At 35.1% G+C, this 25,119-nt stretch overlaps 1 protein-coding gene across 1 annotated transcript in view; it reads left to right on the top strand.

The window, feature by feature from the left end:
- Window positions 1-19,085, top strand: part of Tat (Tyrosine aminotransferase) — a 74,467-nt gene extending 55,382 nt beyond the window's left edge. Inside the window, exons 7-10 of the mRNA XM_089095347.1 lie at window positions 3,019-3,147; window positions 9,873-9,956; window positions 12,126-12,224; window positions 16,844-19,085. Of these exons, the coding sequence (XP_088951473.1) occupies window positions 3,019-3,147; window positions 9,873-9,956; window positions 12,126-12,224; window positions 16,844-17,077 (546 nt within the window). The 3' untranslated portion in view covers window positions 17,078-19,085. The remainder of the gene's footprint in view (window positions 1-3,018; window positions 3,148-9,872; window positions 9,957-12,125; window positions 12,225-16,843) is intronic.
- Window positions 19,086-25,119: the final 6,034 nt, after the last annotated feature.

The following is a 25,119-nucleotide window of genomic DNA, read 5'->3' on the forward strand; positions in this document are numbered from 1 at the left end:
TGCTTGTGTTAAAAATAAATTTTACCGGAACACAAAGAAAACTTTATCTCTAGGATGAGTGCATTTATAATTTCAAAACGCTTTTTTGTATTATTGGCTTTACGGGGTGGCAACAAGTTTGCAACGGGGTGGCAATAAGGTGGCAGCAATTATAAATTTTACTGCAACATACATAAATGTTATGGCAAATTTTCTTTTTTCGCTGAGAAAAGAGAAGCCCGGAGAATTTATCAATAACGTCTAGTGTAAGCTAGGGTTTTTATCTCTACAATTGTTCACTGAACACTGCTACCACAACTAATTTACCAAGAATAGTAGACGCATATTTTCCTCCTATTTGTGTTTTATTTGAACAAGTGGGTCATTAAAAAATAGATAGAAGATTTGAAATACTGTCATTGCCATATTGAAGAAGGAAAACACAAAACTTTTCAACTTATTTCTAAAAAGACGAAAGTAGAAAACAAGAATTAATTTGAAGTAAGAAACGGTATACTTTTATTGTGTAAAGAAGAAATCATAATTATTTTATTGTATGATGCGTTTTTTAAAAACTCCTGTCCCAAAATTCTGGTTGAAAAAAAATAATGCCGGGATCTCATGAAAGTCGTACCGCTAAAATCAAAATTAAGCCTAGGTGTAGCGTCATCGCTAGGTGTAGTTTTATTTTCAAGCATAAAATTATCATTGACGAATCAGAGTAAGTATTTAAATTTTTGAAATTAAAAAGTTGGAAACTTGGAGTAGCAGTTTTTCTATAACAAGTTGAATCAGGAAATACAAGAATAGGGTACTAGTAGGCAATAGTTGAAATAAGCTGGTTATAAGCTTTTAAAACGAATTTCAATTTTTCTCTTCTGTAGTATTTTTCTCTTTTTTCTCTTTCTCTTCGCCATTTCAATTTTTCTCTTCTGTAGTAGATGTATGACGTTAAAATTGAGGAAAAATACATTCCATTAACGAGTTTTGGCTTCTTTTTTGTCAACTGGTGTGCCAATGGTGCAGCACGGATATAAGCAACATGAAGTGCGTTCATATGAGGCTCTGTTCTATTTTATATATTTTTTTCCTTTCTCCTAGCAACAAAAAGCTAGGACAAACATATTTTGTAACAAAAGTTAGGGGAAACACATTTTATAACAAAAGCTAGGGTAAACACATTTTGTGACAAAAAAACTAACACAGATTCAATGACACTGCGCCTATACTAATTAATATCATTTTAATGTTGCGAATTTTATTTAATTTGAAGGAATTCATATTTTTTTTTATACAAAAAAACAATTTTTTTAACTGAAAGTAAGGAGCGACATTAAAACTTAAAACGAACAGAAATTATTCCGTATGTGAAAGGGGCTGTTCCCTCCTCAACGCCCCGCTCTTTACGCTAAAGTTTGACTCTTTCTCACCAATCGACTTTATAAAACAGTAAAAAACTTTAGCGTAAAGAGTGGGGCGTTGAGGAGGGGACAGCCCCTTTCATGTACGGAATAATTTCTGTTTGTTTCAAGTTTTAAAGTCGCTCCTTACTTTCAGTTAAAAAACTTACTTTTTTATTTAATTTCTGAGCGTTTTTGAATTAATGCAGGTTTTGAATTTGGCTCGTTATTGAGGAGAGGCAACCCATCTCATATACATAATATTTTATGTTCGTTTTAAGTTTTAACCTTGCTTCTTGCTTTCTGTTGAAAAAAATATTTTTTTATTTAATTACTGATCGTTTTTTAAATAATGTCGGGAAATCCAGCTCCCCCTCCATGGAAAATTTCCTTCCCCCAAGAGAAATTCCTCCATGGAAAGATTCGCTCACGTAACTTAAAATAGCAATATTTGCGGGACTAATTTTGTAAGTCATAGCAACGTTTTGTTGCTATGACCTACAAAATTAGTCCCGCAAATATTGCTATTTGAGGTCGAAACTATTTTTATGAAAATGAAAGTCACAAGTTGAGCAATTCTCAAATGAATGAAAGAAAAGATCTTTAGAAGATATATGTAATAATTTATGTTCGTTTTAAGTTTTGATGTTATTCCTTACTTTCAGTTGGAAAAAGCTTGTTTTTTTTTATTTGATAACAACCACAAGCCGAAGACATACACTATCTTTGGTTTAGTATCACATACAAATCATAGTTGTGAAGCTTAAGGTAAAATTAAATGCTAAGATTGGGCGGAAAATAACACAAACAAATCATTGCATATATGGGCCATTATTTAACAAAATTCGAACTTTAGCGTTAAGAGTGAGGTATTGACGAGGGGATGAACTTCCACAAATGCGTAATATGAGGGGGTTTATCCCCTCGTCAATATCTCGCTCTTTACGCTAAAGTTCAAATTTTGTTCCAATTCTTTAAGAATTACCCCTGAATCACAAAGGCAGTTTAATTAGAATAAATAACTCTTTTAAAATTATTAAAAATACTTTAATGTAAAGAGTGAGGTATTCCCAAGGGGAAGAACCCCCTCATATATGAAACAATTCCTTTTCGTATTCAGTTTTAATGTTACTCCTTACTTTCCGTTGAAAAAATTGTATGTTTTTATTTAATTTCTGATTGTTTTTTAAATAATGTTGGGTAATGAAAATACTCTTCCCCATGGAAAACTCCTCCATGGAAAAATCCCCCCCACGTAACCCAATCTGTTTGAACAGATACCACAAACTGTTCGAAAAAGATACCACTGGAACGTCATGCTTGGAACGTCAGCAGTATCACATTTTTCTACGAGAAGAATGCTTATTTGAAGTAGAGAGAAATAGCAAACAGGAAGAATGTTAATTTAGGCAAATTTGCTTCATCCGCTGAATTAAAACAATAGCTTGTAAAAATGTTAACATAATGTAAAGCAAATCATTTTGGCAAATATATATTACACTTTTAATATGTAAATAATAACAGTGATAAAACTCTGATTTTATCTCAAAACCACCCTGACAAGCGCGAAATTAGATCAATAGATATTTTTCAAACTTCATGAATACTATTTCTTTACTTGTAAATATTTTATTTTCAGATCAGAAAGGGACTACAGACTCTAAGCCAGAGGATTATCGGAAGTTCAACTATAATTCAAGGGGCCTTACCGGCAATATTAGAAAATACACCTCAGTCGTTTTATTATGATACAATTAATCAAGTTAAAGTAAGTATAACTAATTTAAAAGGGACAAAACGTCAATTTTTTTATGCTCCGCTCCAAACCTGAAATAGGTTAAGCCTATGCCTGGAGTACCACCTCCAATGCCGATGATGGGTAAAAGGTGTTTCGGCTTCATTCCCCGTCCAGGGAGTGCACTCGCCTTTGGATCTGTTGGGCTTTGGTGGTCTAAACCCCCTTAAAAGGAGTTTTTTTGTACCTGTTTACAATTCGTCAAGATAGAAGGTTCAACAGTCACCTAAAACCTCTGTAAACTACTAGCAGCGAATCCGATATTTAATTATATCTGCCATCGCGAATTTTGAGTAGTAAAAAAAACACATTATGATTAGACTAAATAACCAGTAAAAAATGGTCAGCGAGGCTGTCGTTTTTTTTAACGAGATCGCAGTACATGATTCAAATAAAACAATCTTACAAATGAAATTCAAGGTGGCAGTCTGGTTTCGATTCACAGTTGTTAAGAAATGAAACATGAAGCTTTAGCAAAAGAAAAAAGAAAATAAAAATGAAGAAATAAAAGAAAAAAAAAACATCGACGATAATGTCGACAAAACAAAGCACAAATTTCGTTCTCCTCCGTTTCATCCCCTGGCTGAAAATTATCATCGTTTTGTTTTTTTGCTTTTTTTTTGTCGACATTTTGTATAACCAGTGTAGTCTTTGATCTTATTCACATATTTTATTGTTTAAAAAAAATAGAGTTGTGAGAAAGTCAAACTTTAGCGTAAAGAGCGAGGCGTTGAGGAGGGAACATCCCCTTTCATGTATGGAACAATTTCTGTTCGTTTTAAGTTTTAACGTCGTTCCTTACTTTCGGTTAAAAAACTTGTTTTTTTATTTAATTTTTGAACGTTTTTGAATTAATGCAGGTTTTGATTTTGGCTCACCGTACATGAATAATTAAAATACAATTTGCATATTAATTTTACTTTTATTTGATTAAATGGCTTTCTCGAATCTTGTTTAATTTTATTAACGAAGGTTTTTATTAGTAATAAATATACGTAACTTTCGAATTAACTTACGTAACGAACTTCTATATTCATGTATTTTAATACGTATATTAGGAGGTTGGCCCCCTAGTCAATACCTCGCTCTTTAAGCTAAAATTTGAATTTTGTTCCTATTCTTTAAAAATGACCCCTTAATCACAAAGGCCGTTATTTATAATAAATATCTCTTATGAAAGTACTAAAAATTCTTTGGCTTAAAGAGCTAGGTATTGACTAGGGGGTGAACCCAATCATATACTTAATATTTTCTGTTCGTCTTAAGTTTTGATGTTGCTCCTTACTTTCAGTTGAAAAAACTGTTTTTTTTATATTTAATTTCTGATCTTTTTTTAAATAATGCTGGGAAATCCGGCGCCCCCTTCATAGCAATGTCCCTTCCCCCATGAAAACTTCCTTCATGGAAACATCATCCCACATAAAACCCCCCACCCACCCCCATCCCCCTCCCACTACCAGAAAAAATCACCCCTGAAAACGTCTGTATACTTCCCAATAACTAATAATATATGTTAATTAAATAAAAAAAAACAAGTTTTTATAACTGAAAGTAAGGAGCGACATTAAACTTAAAACGAACAGAAATTATTCCGTACATGAAAGGGGCTGTCCCCACCTCAACGCCTCGCTCTTTACGCTAAAGCTGGACTCTTTCTCACAACTTTATTGTTTTAAACAATAAAAAAACTTTAGCGTAAAGAGCGAGGCGTTGAGGAGGGGACAGCCCCTTTCATATACGGAGTAATTTCTGTTCGTTTTAAGTTTTAATGTCGCTCCTTACTTTCAGTTAAAAAAACTTGTTTTTTTAATTTCTGAACGTTTTTGAATTAATGCAGCTTTGATTTTGGCTCACCATTCATGAATAATTGAAACGAAATTCCCATATTACCTTTCCTTTTTTTGGGTAAATGGCTTTCTCGAAATTTTGTTCTGACGTAACTTACGAATTAACCTACGTAACGAATTTCTATTTCCGTATGTTTTTTTAGGTATATTCGGGAGTCAATACCTAGTAGTAGGTATTCACTCTCTAATATACGGCGGCTTCGAGTATTAGGGAGCCGCCCCCTAGTCAATACCGCGCTTTTTATTCTAAAGTTTGAATTTTTTCTAATCACAAACCCTTGAATAAGAAAAGCCGTTCAAATATAATAGATAGCTTTTTTGAAAGTCCTAAAAAAATTACGTGAACAGCTTGTTTCTTACTTGGGGTTACATACTCTCATCTATGTAATAATTCTGTTCGTCTTAAATTTTAATGCTTCTTCTTACTCTCAGTTGAAAAACGATTGTTTTTTTATTTAATTTCTGATCGGTTTTTAAATAATGCTGGGAAATCTGGCACCCCTTCATAGAAATGCCCCTTCCCCCAAGGAAACATCCTCCATGGAAGGATTCTCTCCCATGATCCCTGCTCTTACCCCCCCCCCCCACCACCACACCAGAAGAAATTCCTCCTGAAAAAGCCTGTATACTTCCCAATAACCAACACTTTATGTAAACAATGGGCAAAGTTTACAACTTACAGCCCTTCTCCCGGGAACTATAGGAGATTAAGTCATCCTCAAACATATTATATTAATTTAATTTCGACTATGCTGAACAAAATGGCTATCTTAAAATTTTGATTGGGTGACTTCGGGAAAAAAATGAGCGTGGGAGGGGCCCAGTTGCCCTCCAATTTTTTGGTCACTTAATAAGGGCAGTAGAACTTTTAATTTCTGTTCGAATGAGCCCTTTCACGATATTCTAGGACTACTGGATCGACACGATCACCCCTGGAAAAAAAATAAAATAAAAAAATAAACACGCATCCGTGATCTTTCTTCTGCCAAAACATACAAAGTTTCATATTTTTGTAGATAGGAGCTTGAAACCAAGACAGTAGGGTTCTCTAATACGCTGAATCTAATGGTGTGATTTTCATTAAGGTTCTATGACTTTTATGGAGTCTTTCCCCCTTTTTTCGAAAATCAGCCAAATTTTCTCAGGCGCGTAACTTTTGATGGGTAACTTGACTAAACTTGACTAACAAGTACTAAACTTGATGAAATTTATATATTTGAAATCAGCTTTAAAATATTATTCTTTTGATGTATCTATTGGTATCAAAAATCCCGTTTTCTAGAGTTTCGGTTACCATTGAGCCGGGTCGCTCCTTACTTACAGTTTGTTACCACGAACTGTTTGATAATCTAAATATCATGTAACAAGGCTTTCGGGGCTGGAACAAACCCCAGAGATTAGGGGCAAGGGTTGTAAGTTATGCTCAGGGGGTATTTAAGGTTTCTATGGAAGGAATGATTGTTTAACTGTAGAAGAAGTTCATTTGGTTGAAAATTGGAAGTTCTAGTTCCTTTTTAAGTGTCAAAAGTGATGGACGGCATTTTACCCCCGCCCCCTCGTCTACAACCCCTCTTTTCACCAAACGCATCTGATTGAAATTATGATATAGTGACTTTCTTCAAAATCGTCCAAAGAACATATAATAATGTCTCTAGGGATGACACAGCCCCCCCCCACGCCCTGGGAATAGGGCTGTAAGTTATTTCATAAGGGCCTATAAGGTTTTTATTGAATGGGCGGTAGTATAAACATCAGACGGGGTTTATTTAATCTGAAACTGGAAGTTATAGTGCCCTTTTTAAGAGCCAAAGTGATTTGAGAGCAAACAGCCCCTCCCCCTCCACGCTCAATAATTGCCTTAACACCTCCGATCAAAATTTGGACATAAAAATTTTATTCATCGTAGTTGAAGGTTTTGGAAATTATATCCGTGAGGAAGGCAACCCCCCGCTACAGCTCTCAGGGAAAAGGTTGTAAGTTATGCCCTTCGGTCATATAAGGTTCTTATAAAAAGGGTGGTCGAATATACTTTGGAGAACTCATTGGATTGGTAATCATAAGTTCTAGTGCCCTTTTTAAATTTCAAAAAGATCGAAGCACAGCTACCCCCCCCCCCCCATGTGTACTTTACTGAAAAATTATTTTAAATGTTTTCACTTTTATAACTTTAAGAAATCAAAATTAATTTAGATTTTAAGGAATAAATATCAGCATATGTATATTAAACTGAAAATGCACATTTTTAAAGTAAATTCATTTGAATTTTTTTTCCAGTAAAGTAAAAACTATATTCTGGCTTTTAGAAAGTATAAGAGTTTTGAACTCTACTCATATTAATTTCTGCTCGTAATGATTTGGCTCTGTTATTTATTTTAATTTCTGTTCTTTTTAGGGTTCATTTATTTATTGATGCTGATCTGTGGTAGTTTTATGCTTGGTAGATGGTTTTATTCTATTTTTGTTCATTTATGGTTTAATAGAGTTCTTTAATTTTTTTTGGAAAACTCATTTTGTGGATTTTTTTTTTTTTAATTAATCGCTATTATAGGGTATTATGATATTGAAATCAATATAATATTTCGTAAGGTATTAATTTAAAAAAGTGCTTTCGAAAAAAGTTTTTCATGGAAAAGTAAAATTCAAAATGAGCAGAAACAAAGTCATAATGATTCAATCAAACGTAAAACTAGCGAATCAAACAGTTCGTGGTAACGAACTGTAAGTAAAGAATGAACCGGCTCAATAGCAACCAAAACTCTAAAAAAACGTAATTTTGATACCAATAGATACATCAATAGAATCAGATTTTTATGCTGATTTCAAATATATAAGTTTCATTAAGTTTAGTCTTATCCATTAAAAGTCAAGCGCCTGGGAAAATTTGCCCTCTTTTCGAAAAAAGGGGTAAACAGCCCTTAAAAGTCATAGAACTTTAATGAGAATCACGCCATCAGATTCAACATATTAGAGAACCCTACTATAGAAGTTCGAAGCTCCCATCTGCAAAAATGTGGAATTTTGTATTTTTTGCCAGAAGAAAGATCACGGATGCGTGTTTATTTGTTGTTTTTTTCCCCCAGGGGTGATCGTATCGATCCAGCAGTCCTAGAATATCGTGAGAGGGCTCATCTGAATAGGAATTAAAAGTTCTAGTGCACTTTTTAAGTGACCAAAAAAATTGGAAGGCAACTTGGCCCCCTCCCACGCTCATTTTTTAGCCGAAGTCACCCAATCAACATTTTAAGATAGCCATTTTGTTCAGCATTGTCGAAAATCTAATAAATATGTCTTTAAGGATGACTTAATCCCCCACAGTTCCCGGGGGAAGGGCTGCAAGTTATGAACTTTGCCCATTGTTTACATATTATGTTTAAGAGGTAATTACTTGGCAAAAAAAAAAAAAAAAAAAAAAAAAAAAAAAAAAAAAAAAACTGTCGTCCCAATCCAGCAATTGAGACAAATGTGCACTTGAACGAGGCTTTTACCTTACCCATCTATCCAACTACCTAGGACCAAACAGTATACCCGAACCGTCAACCAAATAGAAAAAGTATTGGTAAATGGGAAGTATACAGACGTTTCAGGAGGGATTTTTTCCTGCTGGGGGGGTGGGGGTGGGGGGGAGGATCTTTCCATGGAGGATGTCTTCGTGGGGGAAGGGACAGTTTTATGAAGGGGGCGCCAGATTTCCTAGCATTATTTAAAAACCGATCAGGAATTAATTAAAAAAAAACAAGTTTTTTCAACTGAAAGCAATGAGCAACAATAAAACTTAAAATAAACAGAAACTTTTATGTATATGAGGTGGTGTGCCCCCCAGTCAATACCTCACCCTTTACGCTAAAGTTTTCTTAGTACTTTCAAAAGAGCTATCTATTCTAATTAACTGGCCTTTGTGATTCAGAGGTTTGTGAATCGAACAAAATTCGAACTTAAGCGAAAGAGCGAGGTATTGACTAGGGGTAAACTCCCCAATATACGTAGTAAAAACATACAAATATAGAAGTTCGTTACGTAAGTTAATTCGTAAGTTACGTCATAATAAAATTTCGAGAAAGCCATTTAGCCAAAACAATAAAATTAATATGCAAATTTCATTCTAATTATTCATGTACGGTGAGCCAAAATCAAAGCTGAATTAATTAAAAAACATTCAGAAATGAAATAAAAAAAACAAGTTTTTTTAAATGAAAGTAAGGAACGACGTTAAGACTTAAAACGAACAGAAATTATTCCGTATATGAAAGGGGCTGTCCCCTCCTCAACGCCTCGCTCTTTACGCTAAAGTTATTTATTGTTTAAAAAAAATAAAGTTGTAAGACAGTCAAACTTTAGCGTAAAGAGCGAGGCGTTGAGGAGGGAACATCCCCTTTCATGTACGGAACAATTTCTGTTCGTTTTAAGTTTTAACGTCGTTCCTTACTTTCAGTTAAAAAACTTGTTTTTTTATTTAATAAAAAACAACGCCTCTCCTCAACGCCTCGCTCTTTGCTCTAAAGTTTGACTTTTTCACACAACTTTATTTTTTAAAACAATAAAAAAACTTTTGCGTAAAGAGTGAGGCGTCGAGGAGGGGACAGCCTCCTTCATATACGGAATAATTTCTGTTCGTTTTAAGTTTTAATGTTGTTCCTTACTTTTAGTTAAAAAAAACTTGTTTTTTTATTTAATAAAGGAAAGAAATCGATGGAAACTCAAAATGAAACGAAATTAAAACTAATAATATTATCAAACATAAAAGAATAAGATAACAGAAACTGCTGTCATTAACGAAAGCTAAAATACGGCTAATGATCAGGTAGACTATGTATTAGTCAACTTCCTTTTTAAATAGCAGTTTAATTTTTTTAGGAAAACGCAGAAGTTTCATATTCAATTCTTTCTACGGTGCCAGGCTTATGCCCAGTAATGCCTTCTGGTGCTATGTACATGATGGTGAGTTTTTGGCATTATTCTAGAATCTAGAGACTTGTTATGACTAATTCTTCTCTTCGATACTGTGCTTTTTTCTCTTTTTTTTAATGTAATTATTTTTTTGGCCTTAAGGTAGGTGCTCCCTCCGAAATAAGCGATTTTGCGACAAGCCTATAGTTGTAACTGGTACAACAAGGAAAAGATACTTCTGTTGTTGGATTCATTAACTTCAGATCTATCCAGTCACCGAGCCAGAATTATGGTATTACTCAGAATTTTTCTTAGGGAAAGATCTAAACTTACTTTAAAAATCGGAAAAGTGTCCTCTTTTCAATCTAAAAAACTATGCACGCAGAATTTAAAAATATAATTTGTTAGATGGATGGAGCTGAATCTCAGCTATGGAATGATTGCCAAATTGTTGTCTTTTGTTTGTATGTTAAAACTGTAGAAGAAGAGAAAAATAATTGCATAAAATTGCACAGGAAACGCAAATCGTGAAGACTCAGAACGAAAACCTGGAGTTGTGACTCAGAATAGTTGTCCAGAAACCACTTATGTGCCAAAATTAAAGCTAAATTTCATCGAAAAAATTTGTCGAAATTGGCTGTAGATTTATTAGCAACAGAGACTGAAGACCGCAAAAGAGCAATCTGTTTTTCACTGTCTTTAAAATATTCTGACTCCCGGATAGGAAAAGCTGGTAAAGTTCTAGCGCATGACCACTTCTAAACGAAACATTATAATAAAACAATTCTAACTTTATAATATATGCAAAATATATTAAACAGGTTTTCTAGCTTGCTTCCACCTTAATTCATATGAATTTTTTATAAATAGACAATCTTCATTTGTTCCTGTATATATGTATTGGATTAACGGCGCTTCTTGACTAAGGTCTTTGCGTTGCCCCTGCAGTGCGTTGCTACAGTTGAGTTCAAACACTGAGTTTCTTTGCTCCTCTAAATACGGTAGCGCGCCAAACAAGGAACAGAGGAAAATTATATATTTATTCAAAAAACATAAAACAATGATAGTGGAAAAAAAAAGTGAATTAAAGTGGAGGCAACCCAGAAATCTGTTTAATCCAAATAATGTGTATATTATGAAAATAATAGTTTTATTATAATGTTTCATTTAGAACTGATCATGCATTAGAGCTTCGCCGAAAATCTTCAAATGAAAATACCTTCTACTGCCTTGAAAATAACTAGCAATAGCCAACATGATCACTGCTTAAGTTGAAGAGTCAGATTCACATAATAGTTTCAGTGATACCTTTCTTCCGCATGACGTGTTGAATTTTGGGGATAATAGGCTTTAATCGCGTGAAGGCGGCAAAATTGGGCTTTCTAGAAGAGGTGAGACTTGCCGATGTTAGCCGATTCTCATTTCCGAACAGCAGAAGATTGAGCAAAAGAAACACCTTTGTTGGCCGACTCCTAACTGACATCAGTGTAAAATTTTACTTTTCTTCAACTTTGCCTTAACAGAAAATATAAAGTTACAAGTTTTGACTCAGTAATCCTGTTTTTTTTTTCAAACTCGTATGATACGTTCTACAAAGACCTTTGTGTCTAAAGGCTCCTACGGAACTGCTACAGTTTGAGAGATTTGGCATAGGATTCAATCCCCATTTACGTTATAAAGATTTAAAACGTAACAGGCTGACGGACTAAAACAGGCCAAGTTGATATTCTAGGAATAAACAGTGTTGTATGGAAGGCTGATGCTGCAGCAAGAGATTCACTTTCCATGTGTACCTAAATAAATCACATGTCGCGTCTGGGATAGTTATATAGAAGCAGTATTAGCTAAATGGAGTAGATTTGTTAAGTAAATGGTTGTAGATATGCAACAAATGCGCTAATTTACGAAAATATAACGGGGGGGGGGGCGATTTTTTTCAGTTTTAAAAACCAAGACACAAAAAACGGTATTTTCTAAATTTAGGGGAGGGGGAATTTGTTTTCTTCTCTTTTTTTCCAATGAAAGTTCCCGAAAAAAGGTTTTGTTTTCGAAACCTAGGAGGGCAATTGGTCCCCCTCCATGCATATTCTATTTGGTGCCCCTCACATTGAATTCAATTTTTATCTTAAGCTTGATCAGCCGGACAATAAATATATAAGTGTTATTTTCTCTAGCAAATTATGTTAAGTTATTTTTATTTACCATATGTGTTTCCTCTAGGTTGGAGTAGACATGCACAAATTCCCAAAATTTCAAACTGATTTGGACTTGGTTGAAGCACTTGTTACTGAGCAGTCTGTTTTCTGCTTACCTGGAAAAGTAAGATTCAAATCTTTATTTTGTTATTAGTAACTCAAGTCTCAGATAACACTTTAAGGTTACACTATATAAAGATTTTATTTGCAATGAAAATGCGGAATTGAATTCGAGCCCAATCTCTGCCAATTTAATTATGCTTACAGTGGCACCATTTCAGAAAACCACCGGGGGGAGGGGGGCAAAGAAAAATTTTGGCCCTTCCGTCTAGACTTAAAATGTAATTACTCTCTTTGGTAGACTATTCTTCAAATTAGTCTTTGAATACACATTAAATCAACGTAATTTATTTAGATTTTGCCTTTTGCAACCTGGTTAGGCACCAAAAAATCGTTACAAGATGGAACATTTACCACACAAACTAAAAACTGAAAGTTACGTGCAGTTACTTCAGCAATGGATGTCTCCTTGGCTTCATTTTTGCGAAGTTGCCCACAAGCTTTTCAAAATCGAGCTTCTTCACTGCAGTCTTTTCAGAGAACATAAGGAGCAAATGCGAAAGTCGCTCGTTGTCCATTGTTTTTCAAAGGTAATCCTTCACTAATGTAAACACAGAGAAAAATTGCTCATTTGAGTATGTTGTTAGCGGGAGGGTGAGGACTAACCTCACGACCTCAAGAACCTAAAAATAATCTTCTTTCAATCCTCCTAGGCTTCCGAAAAGATCTAAAGCGTTTGCCAGTTTCTATGGAAGCTGCGACACATATGTACGAGCTATCAAAGCTTGACTCTTCAGCTCTATGACATCGATGCAAGCTCGAAGTATTTCGATGTCTCGAAAAGTAAATCTGTGTTCTTGAAGTATTCGGATTTGGGGTTAAATCATCGTGTAGCTTCTAGTACTGGTATCTGGACAGAAAAACGCTCTTCAAACTCATTTACCACACTGTCCAAAACCTCGTAGAACTCTCTTCGCATTTTCTCTTCTGTTCTTGTGCCCTCAGATTCAATGCTGTGCTTTCCAAGTGTTGATGTCGTCAAATAGTATCTGAGTCTTCCGGAAATCTTCTGAACTCGTTTTGATTTTGCTTGTATGGTTGAAGCAAGAGCGCTTGTTTTCGACAGATCAGCTCCGACATTAATAGCCATCTCTTTAGACTTATTACATAGGACTCGAAAATACTCGACATCACGCTTTGTCTTCAGTTGGTTTTTGTTGTGGTGATTAAAGTGCAGGCGTCTGAAATGATCAGATCTGGGGCCTGCAGTTATTCAGAAAGAGTGCTGATCACTGAAAGAACGTCGTGAATTAAATACAAACTGAATTTCAAGGGACACGACTCTAGTTGATTCTTACGACCTGTAGCTTCTGCCGCTTCTTCCCTGTCAGAAGATTCTTGAACAACTGACAAAACTACGAGTATGCAGTCATATCTTACCAGAATTTTAGCCACTGTTCTATGCCAGTAAGACCAACGTGTCACAACTGTCCTTTCAGGCGTTAGCACGGACCCGTTGGCAGTTTTCTGGGCCTCAACAAACGTATGGTATTGAGTATTGCTGTTGGAGACAAAACCATGAACTGTTTGCAAAACTTAAAACACTGACGAAATTATTCGTATTTTCTGCATATACTCGCCAGTAACAAGGTTAAGACTATGGGAATGAGTGTGAGTGTACACCGCTTGCGGTGCTTTTTACGGAGACAAGCCTGTACTCCTGAAAAACGCTCATTACACTAGCCCTGACGAAACCATGCCAAAGGAGATATTTTTAAAGTGGATGACTTCGCTGCAAATTTTTGAGTGTCTTCGATTTGCTGTTTTCTAATGACCTGGTTTTTGGTTTCAGGAATAAATCGAAAGCAACAAAAAAAATTGGAAAAGGAAGAATAAACTAAGAGCTTCAGAGATGAAAATTGTGCCCGTCAAAAAATCAGGGGGGCCGTGTCCCCCTCCCCTTGCCCCCCCCACCACGCACACAAATGGCGCCACTGAATGCTTGTAGTATATTTAAAAGCACTAGATCCACAACAATAATAAGTCATTTGCTTTAAATAAAGGGGAAAAATATTGGTTTACATATATTCCAGTTCAGCCCCTACATACCCATTACTTCCAGTTAGCCCCCCTCTTCCTTACTATCACTACTGGCTTTAAAGGGCCCTGAGGATAATTTTCAAAGAAGCTAAGGCTCCATACTCAAAACTAAAAAAAAACTTTTCGGCATGCTGACCAATGGTCTGTGTTGCGCAAGTACCAATTTCCTGATTCAATTCCTTCGACTGGGCGTACAATGTGTGGTTGGGGCCAAATCATCCGACGTTTCCCGGGTGATTCCAGGTACCCATTTAGAGTTGGGTCGACTCTGGCCAAGTTTACAGGGTCACACCATTGATCCCCCATTCCAAACCAAATAATTAGCGATACCAGGACTTGAGCTCCTGACCTTGAAGATTTCAAGCTCAAGGTGACCTTGAGGATTTCAAGTCTGGAGCGTTACCCATTCGGCTAGGACTTTCATACTCGCTCTTTTCTAAAAAAAAGGCCAGGTTGGAAACACTTGAGCATAGGACAGGTATACTGTGTCTCCTTTTTTTTTTAAAAAAAAAATGCAATAATAAACCCTCTCAAGGAAAACATTTTCCCCAAAAGACATTACCCACCCGGACACAACCTGCCATGGACTGTTTCTGAATCTGTTCCCATCTTGTCCCCCATTCGTTGTTTTAGCTTCAGATATGAAAAACACCTGTCCACTTCATTACTGATAAAATAAACCGCTAGGTTTTCTTTTTTGTTATTTGGTACTGGTGATACCCAAGTTTTATATTCGTTTGCTTGTTTGTCCCCCCCCTTTTTGTACATTCTTTTTTAAACCTTTTTTAATGTGTATTTTGTTTCCTTTTTTTAGTTTCATCAGTTTTTAGCTTTTTAACTTGCTGACATTTTGCAGTTTAATATTTTTGAACAAGGAATGATCTGTCATTCTAATATTGTTATTCTGGCTTTGCTTGTCTTTTTTTTTGTTGTCGTACTTTTTTTTATAATTTTTTTCTTATGTTATTTTTTATGAATCCAAAATGTGAATTCGGCCCTTCGGGGCTTCCGATAGACAGTTTTTGAAATAAATACCTTATCTTACATAACTTCCACTGCTAAGTCATATAACGAGATATTAATTGTATTCAAGCCACAATTTCTTTTATTTAGGCAGATCACATCACCCATACATGTGTATAGAGATCGTCATTTTCTTTGATCATGGAAGGGCTAGAACTTAGAATAGTTTGGAGGATGGGACAGAAAATTCAAAAACATTAACTGGGTCGTAAATATTGTTGATCATTTTCTTTCAGGGCTTGCAGTAGTTCCAATTTTTATTTAGTTCCTATAGTTGAAGAGCAGTTCATAATCAAAGAAAATAAAGAATAAATCACAAACGCTATTAAAAATCAAACAGGTACTAAAACAGATATTTGACATAAATGTTAAACAATTCCGAAAATATAGCCCAACGCGTCATAAAATGAGCAAAAAGTTACTTGTATTAGGTGGTGATTTTTAATTGTGCCATTTTGTAAAACAAAGAAAAGGATCAATTTTTGAATTTTATCATAGAAGTCAATGCTATTTCTAATAGACAAAACATATTCGTGTTCTAAGTATGTCCTATTAGTGTATTTTCCAGATTATTTTACTGTTTTAATTAAAACTTTTATTTATTAAATATGTATTTATATATTTCCCTTTTATTATTTAAATTAGAGACGTAAAACCAGCTTTAGTTCAAGTATTATACAATGTTCTGTTTACGAAACATTATAATCATCCGAAACAGCCTAACAAAACCTTCTAGAAAAAAGTGTACTGATTTCTTCTTTTATTCATTGAGAATTTGATTAGATAATAGACTCAATTTTAATCACTTAATTTTCAAAGCTATATCTTGAAAAGGTATTTGTTTAGCCTTGTGTCATCTCATAAGGAGGCATGTTGGTCTTTTTAAAACTTTTAAAAGTTTTTGAAAAAAAAACTCTACGAAAAAAAACTTTTAAAAAACGCATCAAAAATTTGTTTAAATTCATCTCTGTTAAGTTTTTTATGAGTCGGAGAAACAATTTGGGGGTAGGGGTAAAACCCACTGTCCCCCCCCCCCCGGATACAGCCTTGAAATAATACAAAGAATAAGCAAATTATATGGAATATACAAGGACGCATGAGAAGAATCTTGAGATTCCTGGGGAAGAAGACACAGATCCGCAACCCCTCCCTTGAACCCCTACCTGTCTTAAAATTTTTGTAGTGGCGGATCCAGGGGGGGCGCCCCCCCCTAAGATAGTCTAAAGTAGTGTAATTTACTTAATTAACGCAAATTTGCGTTAATTAAACTTGCTCCTACCGCAAGTTTATCGATTCAACCTAGTCCCCCCCCTCCCAAAAAAAAAGTCCTGGATCCTCCCCTGAATTTTGTTCTAGTTGATGAAATTTAACCCCTTTTGTTCTATATTTCCTGTGATTAGGTCTTATTAAATAAGTAATATTTTTGTTTTTGCGTTAGTTCTCTTGCTGCAAGCAAAGCTTGATAATTGCCACTACAACTGAAACCGTTTGAGGTATACAATGAAATTTTGCCACCATTTGAAAATACTGTTTTTTTAAACAAATGTTTTTTTATTTTAGTGCTTCGACTTCCCTAACTACTTTCGGATTGTGCTGACTGTGCCTGGAGAATTGATGAGAGAAGCATGTTTTCGAATCCGTGAATTCTGCCTCCTTCACCACAGAAAGAACCAAGTTAAGTTACAAATTGATGCATCTATTCATTCACTTAACTACAAGAAAGATATTTCGGCAATAATCAGTGAAAAAAACACAGACTTTTGTGATACCTACTACGAAGAACTTGAACCCTGAAAATGAAGTAAGAGCGGTTAAAAATCAGCATGGGCATAACCAGGAGATCCAATTTAGTTCTAGTTATAACTCTAAAATGTCTAAAATTAGCGTCCTAAGTAAAGGATTTCTTTGACACTGGACGCGACGGATGTTCCTGCGTTTTTGCCTCTTTTCCCTATTGAAAAATTTGCGGCTTCAGACAAATGATTTGTCTTCAGTAAATCCTAGCCACGCCCATTAGAATCAGAGTGTTGATAAATTGTGAGCTTTCAGACGAAAAGACGCATAAGACTTCAGACTTGTACTAGAACAGGAAAGATGGCCTTTTAATTTTCGCTTTTCCAAAGCAAGGTTGCTGAGAGAGAAGGGGAAAAGGAGATGCTATTCTTTTGCATGGAAAGTGTTCAAAACAGTGTTGGCCATTGGGTTCATTGCAACTCCTAATGCTTTCATCCTATGAAAAACAAAACAAACCTAAAAAAAGTTTAATGAAAGTGAAGAGAATTTTCTCTGTCATATATCAGAAACAAACTAGGATGTTTCTAATTTCCGTAGTACCATAAGTAAATTTTACCGTCCAGAATATGGTTTCTTAGTGATAACAGTTTGTTTTTGCTAGTACTAGAATGATAAAAAAATATTTTTGCAGAAAGCATAACAGAAGCAGTGATTCGAAAATGTCGTTAAACAATGTCTTTGAAATGAAAAAGTACATTAGTGAAATACCTGTAGAAATAGTAACTTTTGACGTAAAAATCATTGCTAATATATATCCTAATTGCTTGAAAAAAAGAACGTTGTGTATACTAACAGCTGATAGCTGGCAGCAGTAAAAAATTACAGAAATTATTTTTCAATTTTTTCTTACTCTCCTGTAAAATTTTACATAAAACAAGTCTTCTGAATGGTCGCAGCGTCCACATGTTTAATTGTTTTTTCTGTAAGAATGACACCCCCCCCCCCCTTTTTTTTATCTTTTTTAGAATGTAGAGCTCCTTCTCCTGCTGAATTATTTTCTATTCCTGCGACGTGAGGTGCTGTGAACCCTTTTAAAACTTTGGTAGGGCTCAGTTTGAAAAATTATGGCCTAAGGTCTTGACTACCGTTTCAAATTTGATCGACAAAATTAAAAAAAAAGAAGCTAAAATCAATATAAAAGTATATTTTCGTTTCCTGCTGACTAAATAATTTGAAATTTTCAAAAACTGAACAATAAAAAGTATGATGCGGTCGTGACAAATTGTTCACTATTTCGGCAGAGCCCAGTCTCAGTTGATGATTAGATTGTAGAATTACCGTTTTCGTTGACAACTGAATTTAAGAATCTGATATTAAGAATTTTGTCAGTATATATTTTCGGTGGAAGAATTCAAAAGAAAAGTTATTAAGTGAATCCAGACGGCATCAATATTTTTATTAGACTCTACACAATTTCGAACAAAGTGCCATTCCGAAATATTTCAGCCTTGAAAATTTCAATTTTTAGGGTAACAGCATTTTAGTTTTTAGTGCACTTGGGAGATACTAAATTGGAGTTCACAGACACAGGATAAAAAATAGGAGTCCCATGATGATTTTGAAACTAACAAAGCAGTATATTTGATTATATAAATTATTCATCAAATACAAAGTATTTACTTACCAATGGTGTTAAAAATTAGAAATAATGTTTAATTCAGAAAGTAGATTTCTTAATTGGATATTTTCCCCTGTTGTTCACTGAGCTATTTGGCAGCCATTTTGACTCCTCATAATTTGGTACATCTTTTCTTCTGACAAGCTTATCTTAACATTAGGACAAAATAAAACAAGTAACTTTTTAAGGTTCAAGTTTTTAAAGTGTTATTAAAACTTTGATTATGTGATTTATAAGCAATCTAATCAAATAATGTTCTTCCAAGTGCTATTTCCAAGTCTTGCCTTCTTATTGGTGTTGCTTTTGTATGGCTATTTATTTAAATATGCCTTTGTGATATTTGTTTTTTGTAGTTTTTAGTAAGATTTTTAATAAAAAGCAGTTTGAAAGGATTTTTTTTTAGCTTTTCCTTAGATTGGGACAGCGGAAATAGAAACCCACGCGGAATCGGTCCAGACGAGAAATCTCCAATTTGCTCCAAAGATCCCAATTTTCCGTTTATGGCAGCTGTCCTGACCGATTCGTCAACCATTTAAAAGAATTCTTACATACATGAGTGCTTGTAACGATTTTTTTTTTTTTACCGAAAGTAAGGAGCAACATTAAAACTCAGAACGAATAAAAATGATTCCGTATATTCTAATGATACGGCCCCTGTGTTTCAGCAGCCGTTCTTAAAAAATTGGAACACACAGTCAAACTTTAGAGTAAAGTGCAAGGTTTTGAGGATGGGGCAACACTTCATATACTGACTAATTTCTGTTCGTTTTAAGTTTTAATGTTGCTCCTTACTTTCGGTTAAAAGTCTTTTTTTTTATTTAGTTTCTGTTCGTTTTCCAAATAATGCAGGTAAATCTGGCTCACCCTCCATGAAATATCCCCCCCCTCTCATTGAAAAATCCTCCGTGGAAAGTGAAAATTTCATCGAACGCAGTGCAACCCCCCCCGTCAAGTTCCCTCCAGGAAATTCCCTCCTCGCTTAAAATCCTCTTCCCCGTAAAATTTCTTGCGGACGATTCAGCTTGAAAAATTATCCTTAGCATACTTTCATTTGAAAAAGACTTTATTCTCTAATCGGTTTCCCCATCACTCTGGAAATGCCCCCTTCCGCGAAAATTTTTTCCGGAAATCAAAACAGGCGGAAAATAACCCCTGTCTATTTCTTCCGGAACATATCCACATGCAAAATTGAGTTGGCAAAGAGAATGTAAGACAATTAAAAAGGATTTCGTATAAGAATTCTGTCACATCCTCACAGTGTAAAATTTTCCCTGGAAAAGTCCCCCCAAAAATTTACCTCCCCAAGGAAGATCCTTTCAATGGAAATCCATCCCAAGCACACACCCCCCTTCTTAAGAAATGTATGTATACTTATCAATAACAAATACTATACATAAACAATGGGCAACAAGCCTTTCCCCACTGACTGCGGGGATCCATTTTACCCCTAAAGACACTTGTTTGATCTTTCAACTATAACGAACAAAATTGCTATCTCAAAATTTTGATCAGACAACTTTGGGAAATAAATGGGAGTGGGAAGGGGGTCAGTTCCAATCTTTTTTGCCACTTAAAAAGGGCACTAGAACTTCTGAGTTCCGTTCGAATGCACCCTCTCCCCATCGTCTAGGACCATTATTTCAATACGATCTTTCTGGGCGAAGAAGAAGAAGAAACAAAAAACCACATATCCGTGATCTTCTGGCAAAAATAACAAAATCCCACATCTTTGTGTATAGGAGCTTGAAACGTCTACAGTAAGATTCTCAGGTACGCTGAATCTGATGGCGTGGTTTTCCTCACGATTCCATGAATTTTAGGGGATTTTTTCTCCCTATTTCAAAAATCAGCCACATTTTCTCAGGCTCGTAACTTTAGAAGGGTAACATTAAAGTTGATGGATCTTATATATTTGGAATCAGCATAATAATCTGATCCTTTTGATGTGTTTATTGATATTAATATTTTATATTCAAGAGTTTTGGTTACTATTGAGCCGAATCGCTCCTTACATACAGATATAGTTGCCAAGTTGTCTTCTCTGTCAACAAAAAGGTGTCTAATTTTCGTGTTATAAATTGAAAGTAAAAAACCAATTTATCGATTTATCACAGAGATTCGGATTAATTTATCATTGATCATAATGTTTCAGGGAAGTAGACGTTCAAATTGTTTTCAAAAATTGTCGTAAGACAAGCAATTTGAAAGACATACGCTGTTACGAGATTGAAATAAAGCCAGAAACGAAAAAGAAAACTATTATCTGTACCGGTGCATTATGCGGGACCACCGCTATAGGCTGTATCAAGGAAACCAGTCACGAAATCCGTCAAACGGGCTATTTGCAAGAGGCTGTTATAGATAAATGATTGTAAAGCCGTGGTTTCTCAATGAGTTACAGTATTTAAACGATTGTTTTTTGGGGTTTAGGGGAGAAAAAGGTACCTAGGTTAGGTTACGTATTTAATATATACTATGCTTTATCCCCCCCCCCCCGCCTAATGTGCAAATATATAGCCCCAATTTGTTTCTAAACTATTATATACTCATCCTATTTTATTTTATTTCATTAGCATTAGCCAAACTTGACTTCTTCGCGGTGCCCGCATAATGCATCAGTACCTTATTATTTTACCTTTTGAAACAAATATAAAACCATATCATTTTATACCAAAAAGAATTAAAAAGTAAATTAGATGGTGCCACGTGACGACTGATGACCTGTTTCGTTTACAAAATCCAGTTGTTGGATTTGCATTTCATTGTCGCAAAAGATGTCGTACTAATAAATAACAATTTGGAAACTCACCACATTATCATGGAGATCTATAAAAATAGCCAAATCAACTTAAGAATAGTTTCCCCATTGTGAATTTTAATATTTCAAATTCCACATCGAATTCCGCCATTTTCTAATTTGCATATTAGATATGCACATGCATTGTTTCTTGGACTGTGCGTGTGTTCTGAACTCAATAATCAATGATGACTATTGAAAAGAGTGGGTACAGACACTTTCTAACAGGGGGGAGGGCATCAATAAAATCTGGTTCCCCATCGCTATTTTTCACCCGCTTTCGACGTTCTGAAGGGAGCACGTGCCCCTAAAGCGACCTACTGGATATGCCCCAAGTTACTAATTACTTCTTATTATCTCTAACCCAAAATGGTGGAGAACAACACATTTAGCCCTTAAAATACATTAATGGGGTAAGCATTACATTCCGTTTAACACTTAAGAGTAATGCAAGTTTCTTAAACTTGTGTTATATGTTGTTTTTAATGATAATGCATAAACAATAGTTGGCTGCAAGGCGACATAAGGCGATGTGGTCATCAGGCACTAGGCTACATTAGTATTAAAAGAAAAAGAAAAGAAAAAAAGACAATAGGTTAGTAATATAAAAAATAGTACTAGGACAAAGCTCGAGATTTCAGATAGAATGGGGGGGGGGGCTGTGGATATTCCTTAAGCATCTTGCAACAGACAGGTTTGAAACATAGTTCCCATAGTTTTCATCTCTGACTCCATCCTATTATTACCAGTAATAGACTATTTTAAAACTGATTCTTTTCTTCCGATGGGAAGAGAGTGAAATACATTGATTTTTTTCTTCAATTGAGACAAAAATGACAGAAGCTCAATTTTATGGTTTTAAATTTAATTAAGCAGTTTATTCTAGAATGGCTTTAGCAATTTTTATTTGACAAGTCTTCCCTCATCATCAACATATTTTTCTAAGTAGCCCTCAAATAGATACAAGTAGCCATAAGTTGTCTCCTTGTACCCACAAGCTAAACAAAAACTATAAAAAAAAAAAAATCGATAAAAACTATTGCTAGTGTACCATTTTTAGTTATCGATAACTATAAAAGGCCCTATATCATCTCTTCCAACTTAGCATCATCTTTTTCAATTGTGCTATCAGAGAGGGGGGGGAGGGCAGCGAGGCACACAGTCCTGCCTCCCCCTAACACTTTCAAGGATGATCTGCTTTTGCTCAACTCCAGTCAGATTACAAATTTTGGCAGCCTATCATTCTTCCAGGTAAATCGTGACAGAACTCTCTTAACCTTTCAAAGACCAAGGCAACGGGATTAAACTACAATTTCCACACAGTCTATGGGTGATACACTCGTACAGTGAGTCAAATAAGTAACTAAGAATATTCAAAAAAATTAAAACTGTTCAAGCGGTTATCAAAAACTGTTATCAGAAGTCCCACGTTTCATAACCAAAACTGGGTTATTAACTATGTTGTTATTAGCCTCTGTAGAACCTATGTTGTTATTATCTTGGCTCCATGTGTCTTCATATCAGTTCGAAGACTTATCTTCCTATTCTTCCAAAGTTTTTTTCAACTGCACAAAGCTACCCTGGGTTTCGACTATTATACTTTTTCACACCTTCACTACATGCCCTTTACTAATAATACTATTTAGGCAAGCGAAGCCATCCACTCAGTCAATTTTCTCGCTATCTAACATTACTTCTTCCTAAAATCAATTCCAAATCTACTCTCGTCACCAGAGGGGGCTCAAATCATCTTCATGATTCGAAGGTCGGGTGGGTCGTTTTAAACTCATTATATAAATCCAACTCTTGGCTGGCAGTTTCAGTTAGGACTTGCAGAGGCTGTCTTAAGCAGGGGCGGATCCACGAATTTTTTTGGGGGGTGGGGGCGCAAAATAGGTTGATCCGATAAACTTGCGTTAGGAGCAAGTTTAATTAACACAAGCTTGCGTTAATTAAATAAATTACACTACTTCAGAAAACGTTAGGGGGGGGCACCCCCCTTCCCCCTGGATCCGCCACTGGTTTTAAGGATAACAAAACAAAATGATAGATTTGTATTTTTTTGCATTCTAATTTCACTTTTTCCCCGTCTTCTATTCTTCATATTTGACTTTCCACGATATTTTTTGCTCTTCTATAACTCATGGCTATTTTGCAACTTTTTTTCAAGGCCAGATCCGAATAACCGACACCCCCCCCCCCCTTCTCTCTAGGTTGTAATATTGAGCTGAAAACTAGTGGGACCGTCGATTCTCAAAGACAATAACCTTAGGTGTATATGATATGGTTTAAATAATTGCGTTTCCCACGTATTTTCTTTGGGGATTTTCATTATCAATCTTATGAAATCCCCCCTCTCTCTTTCCCATTTGAAGTATATGGGACGACAAAAGACAACAGAAGAAGCTACCGAATTTACTCAATACACGGTTCATTCAGCCATATACACTTCAAATGGAAAAACCAATTCTGATTCGCCAAGTTTTATTTTATTTATATACTTATTTAGAATTACAAAACATAAATTTTTCTTCAATCTAATAAATAAGTATCTCAAATCCTTAATAAATCGGCATATACAAAGCATTATAATTAACAATAATCAAATGTTTAACCTATCCTAAAATCACACTTAATCTAAGGCATTTTTTTTCAATATAAAAGAAGCGAAAGATGAAAAGAAAAGTTATAGACAGAAAAACTAACGCCGTCAAGTACAAAGAGAATGTGAAAGCACGGAGAATAAACTTCTTTGGCGCTACATCAAACAGAAAAACCCATTCCCAAGTTTTACAGATAAAAAGATCTTCACAAACAAGCCTTTCACAAATTTTTCAAAATTTCCAAAAAATTTGTAGAGAAGCTTCATACGATTTTTCCATTCTTGCATAAAATTTGGAAAATGGGCTTAGTTCCAATTGGTGCAAAGCCAAAGAAGTGTGTTCATCATAAGGGATTCAATAAATAAAGCTAAAAGACACGTCATCATAAATGGCAAAACAGGGACAATGAGCAATATCCAAAAATGTATTTCATTGTAGCCACAATTTACCAACTTTCATTTTGAAAGACTAAGAATATAAAAAACTTCAGGCTTTGTAGACAATCCTAAAAATTGCGAAAAATACATACTCAGAGAACGAATTATACAATCCAGTTCTTTAGAAAACTATATCCCTGAATAAGCCTGAATGTTAATTTAAACTCAGAATGAATACTTTATTTTTTGACGGAGAGAAGAGTGCACGTCAGGAGCCAATAGTATCCCAAACTTCTGGGGAGAATTTCCGAGGAATCACTGCACTTAATAAGCTAGAACTTCAGTGTTTTTTTTTACAGCGCTTAAAACACGTCAAGTAGCCAATATTGATCCCAAGGGCAAACGTTCTTGGGAGGGGAGGGGGATTTCCGAGGAAGAACTACACTACAAAACTATGGATAGCTCCAAAGCCTTTTTCAGTTACAAAATCAGAACCGTTTAGGACGTACAGCCTGTTTTAAAACCCTTCTATCTTCAACAAAAGACAGTTTGATCATAAATATAGAAAACTGGAGTAAAGTGATAAATTATCATCTATGATTTCAATGGAAATCACAATTATACATATCTAGTAAAAATATAACTAA

The sequence above is a fragment of the Artemia sp. Qi Xiang Cuo genome, chromosome 10 (assembly GCF_049724085.1).
Source record: "Artemia sp. Qi Xiang Cuo chromosome 10, ASM4972408v1, whole genome shotgun sequence".
In the NCBI taxonomy this organism is placed as follows: Eukaryota; Metazoa; Arthropoda; class Branchiopoda; order Anostraca; family Artemiidae; genus Artemia; species Artemia sp. Qi Xiang Cuo.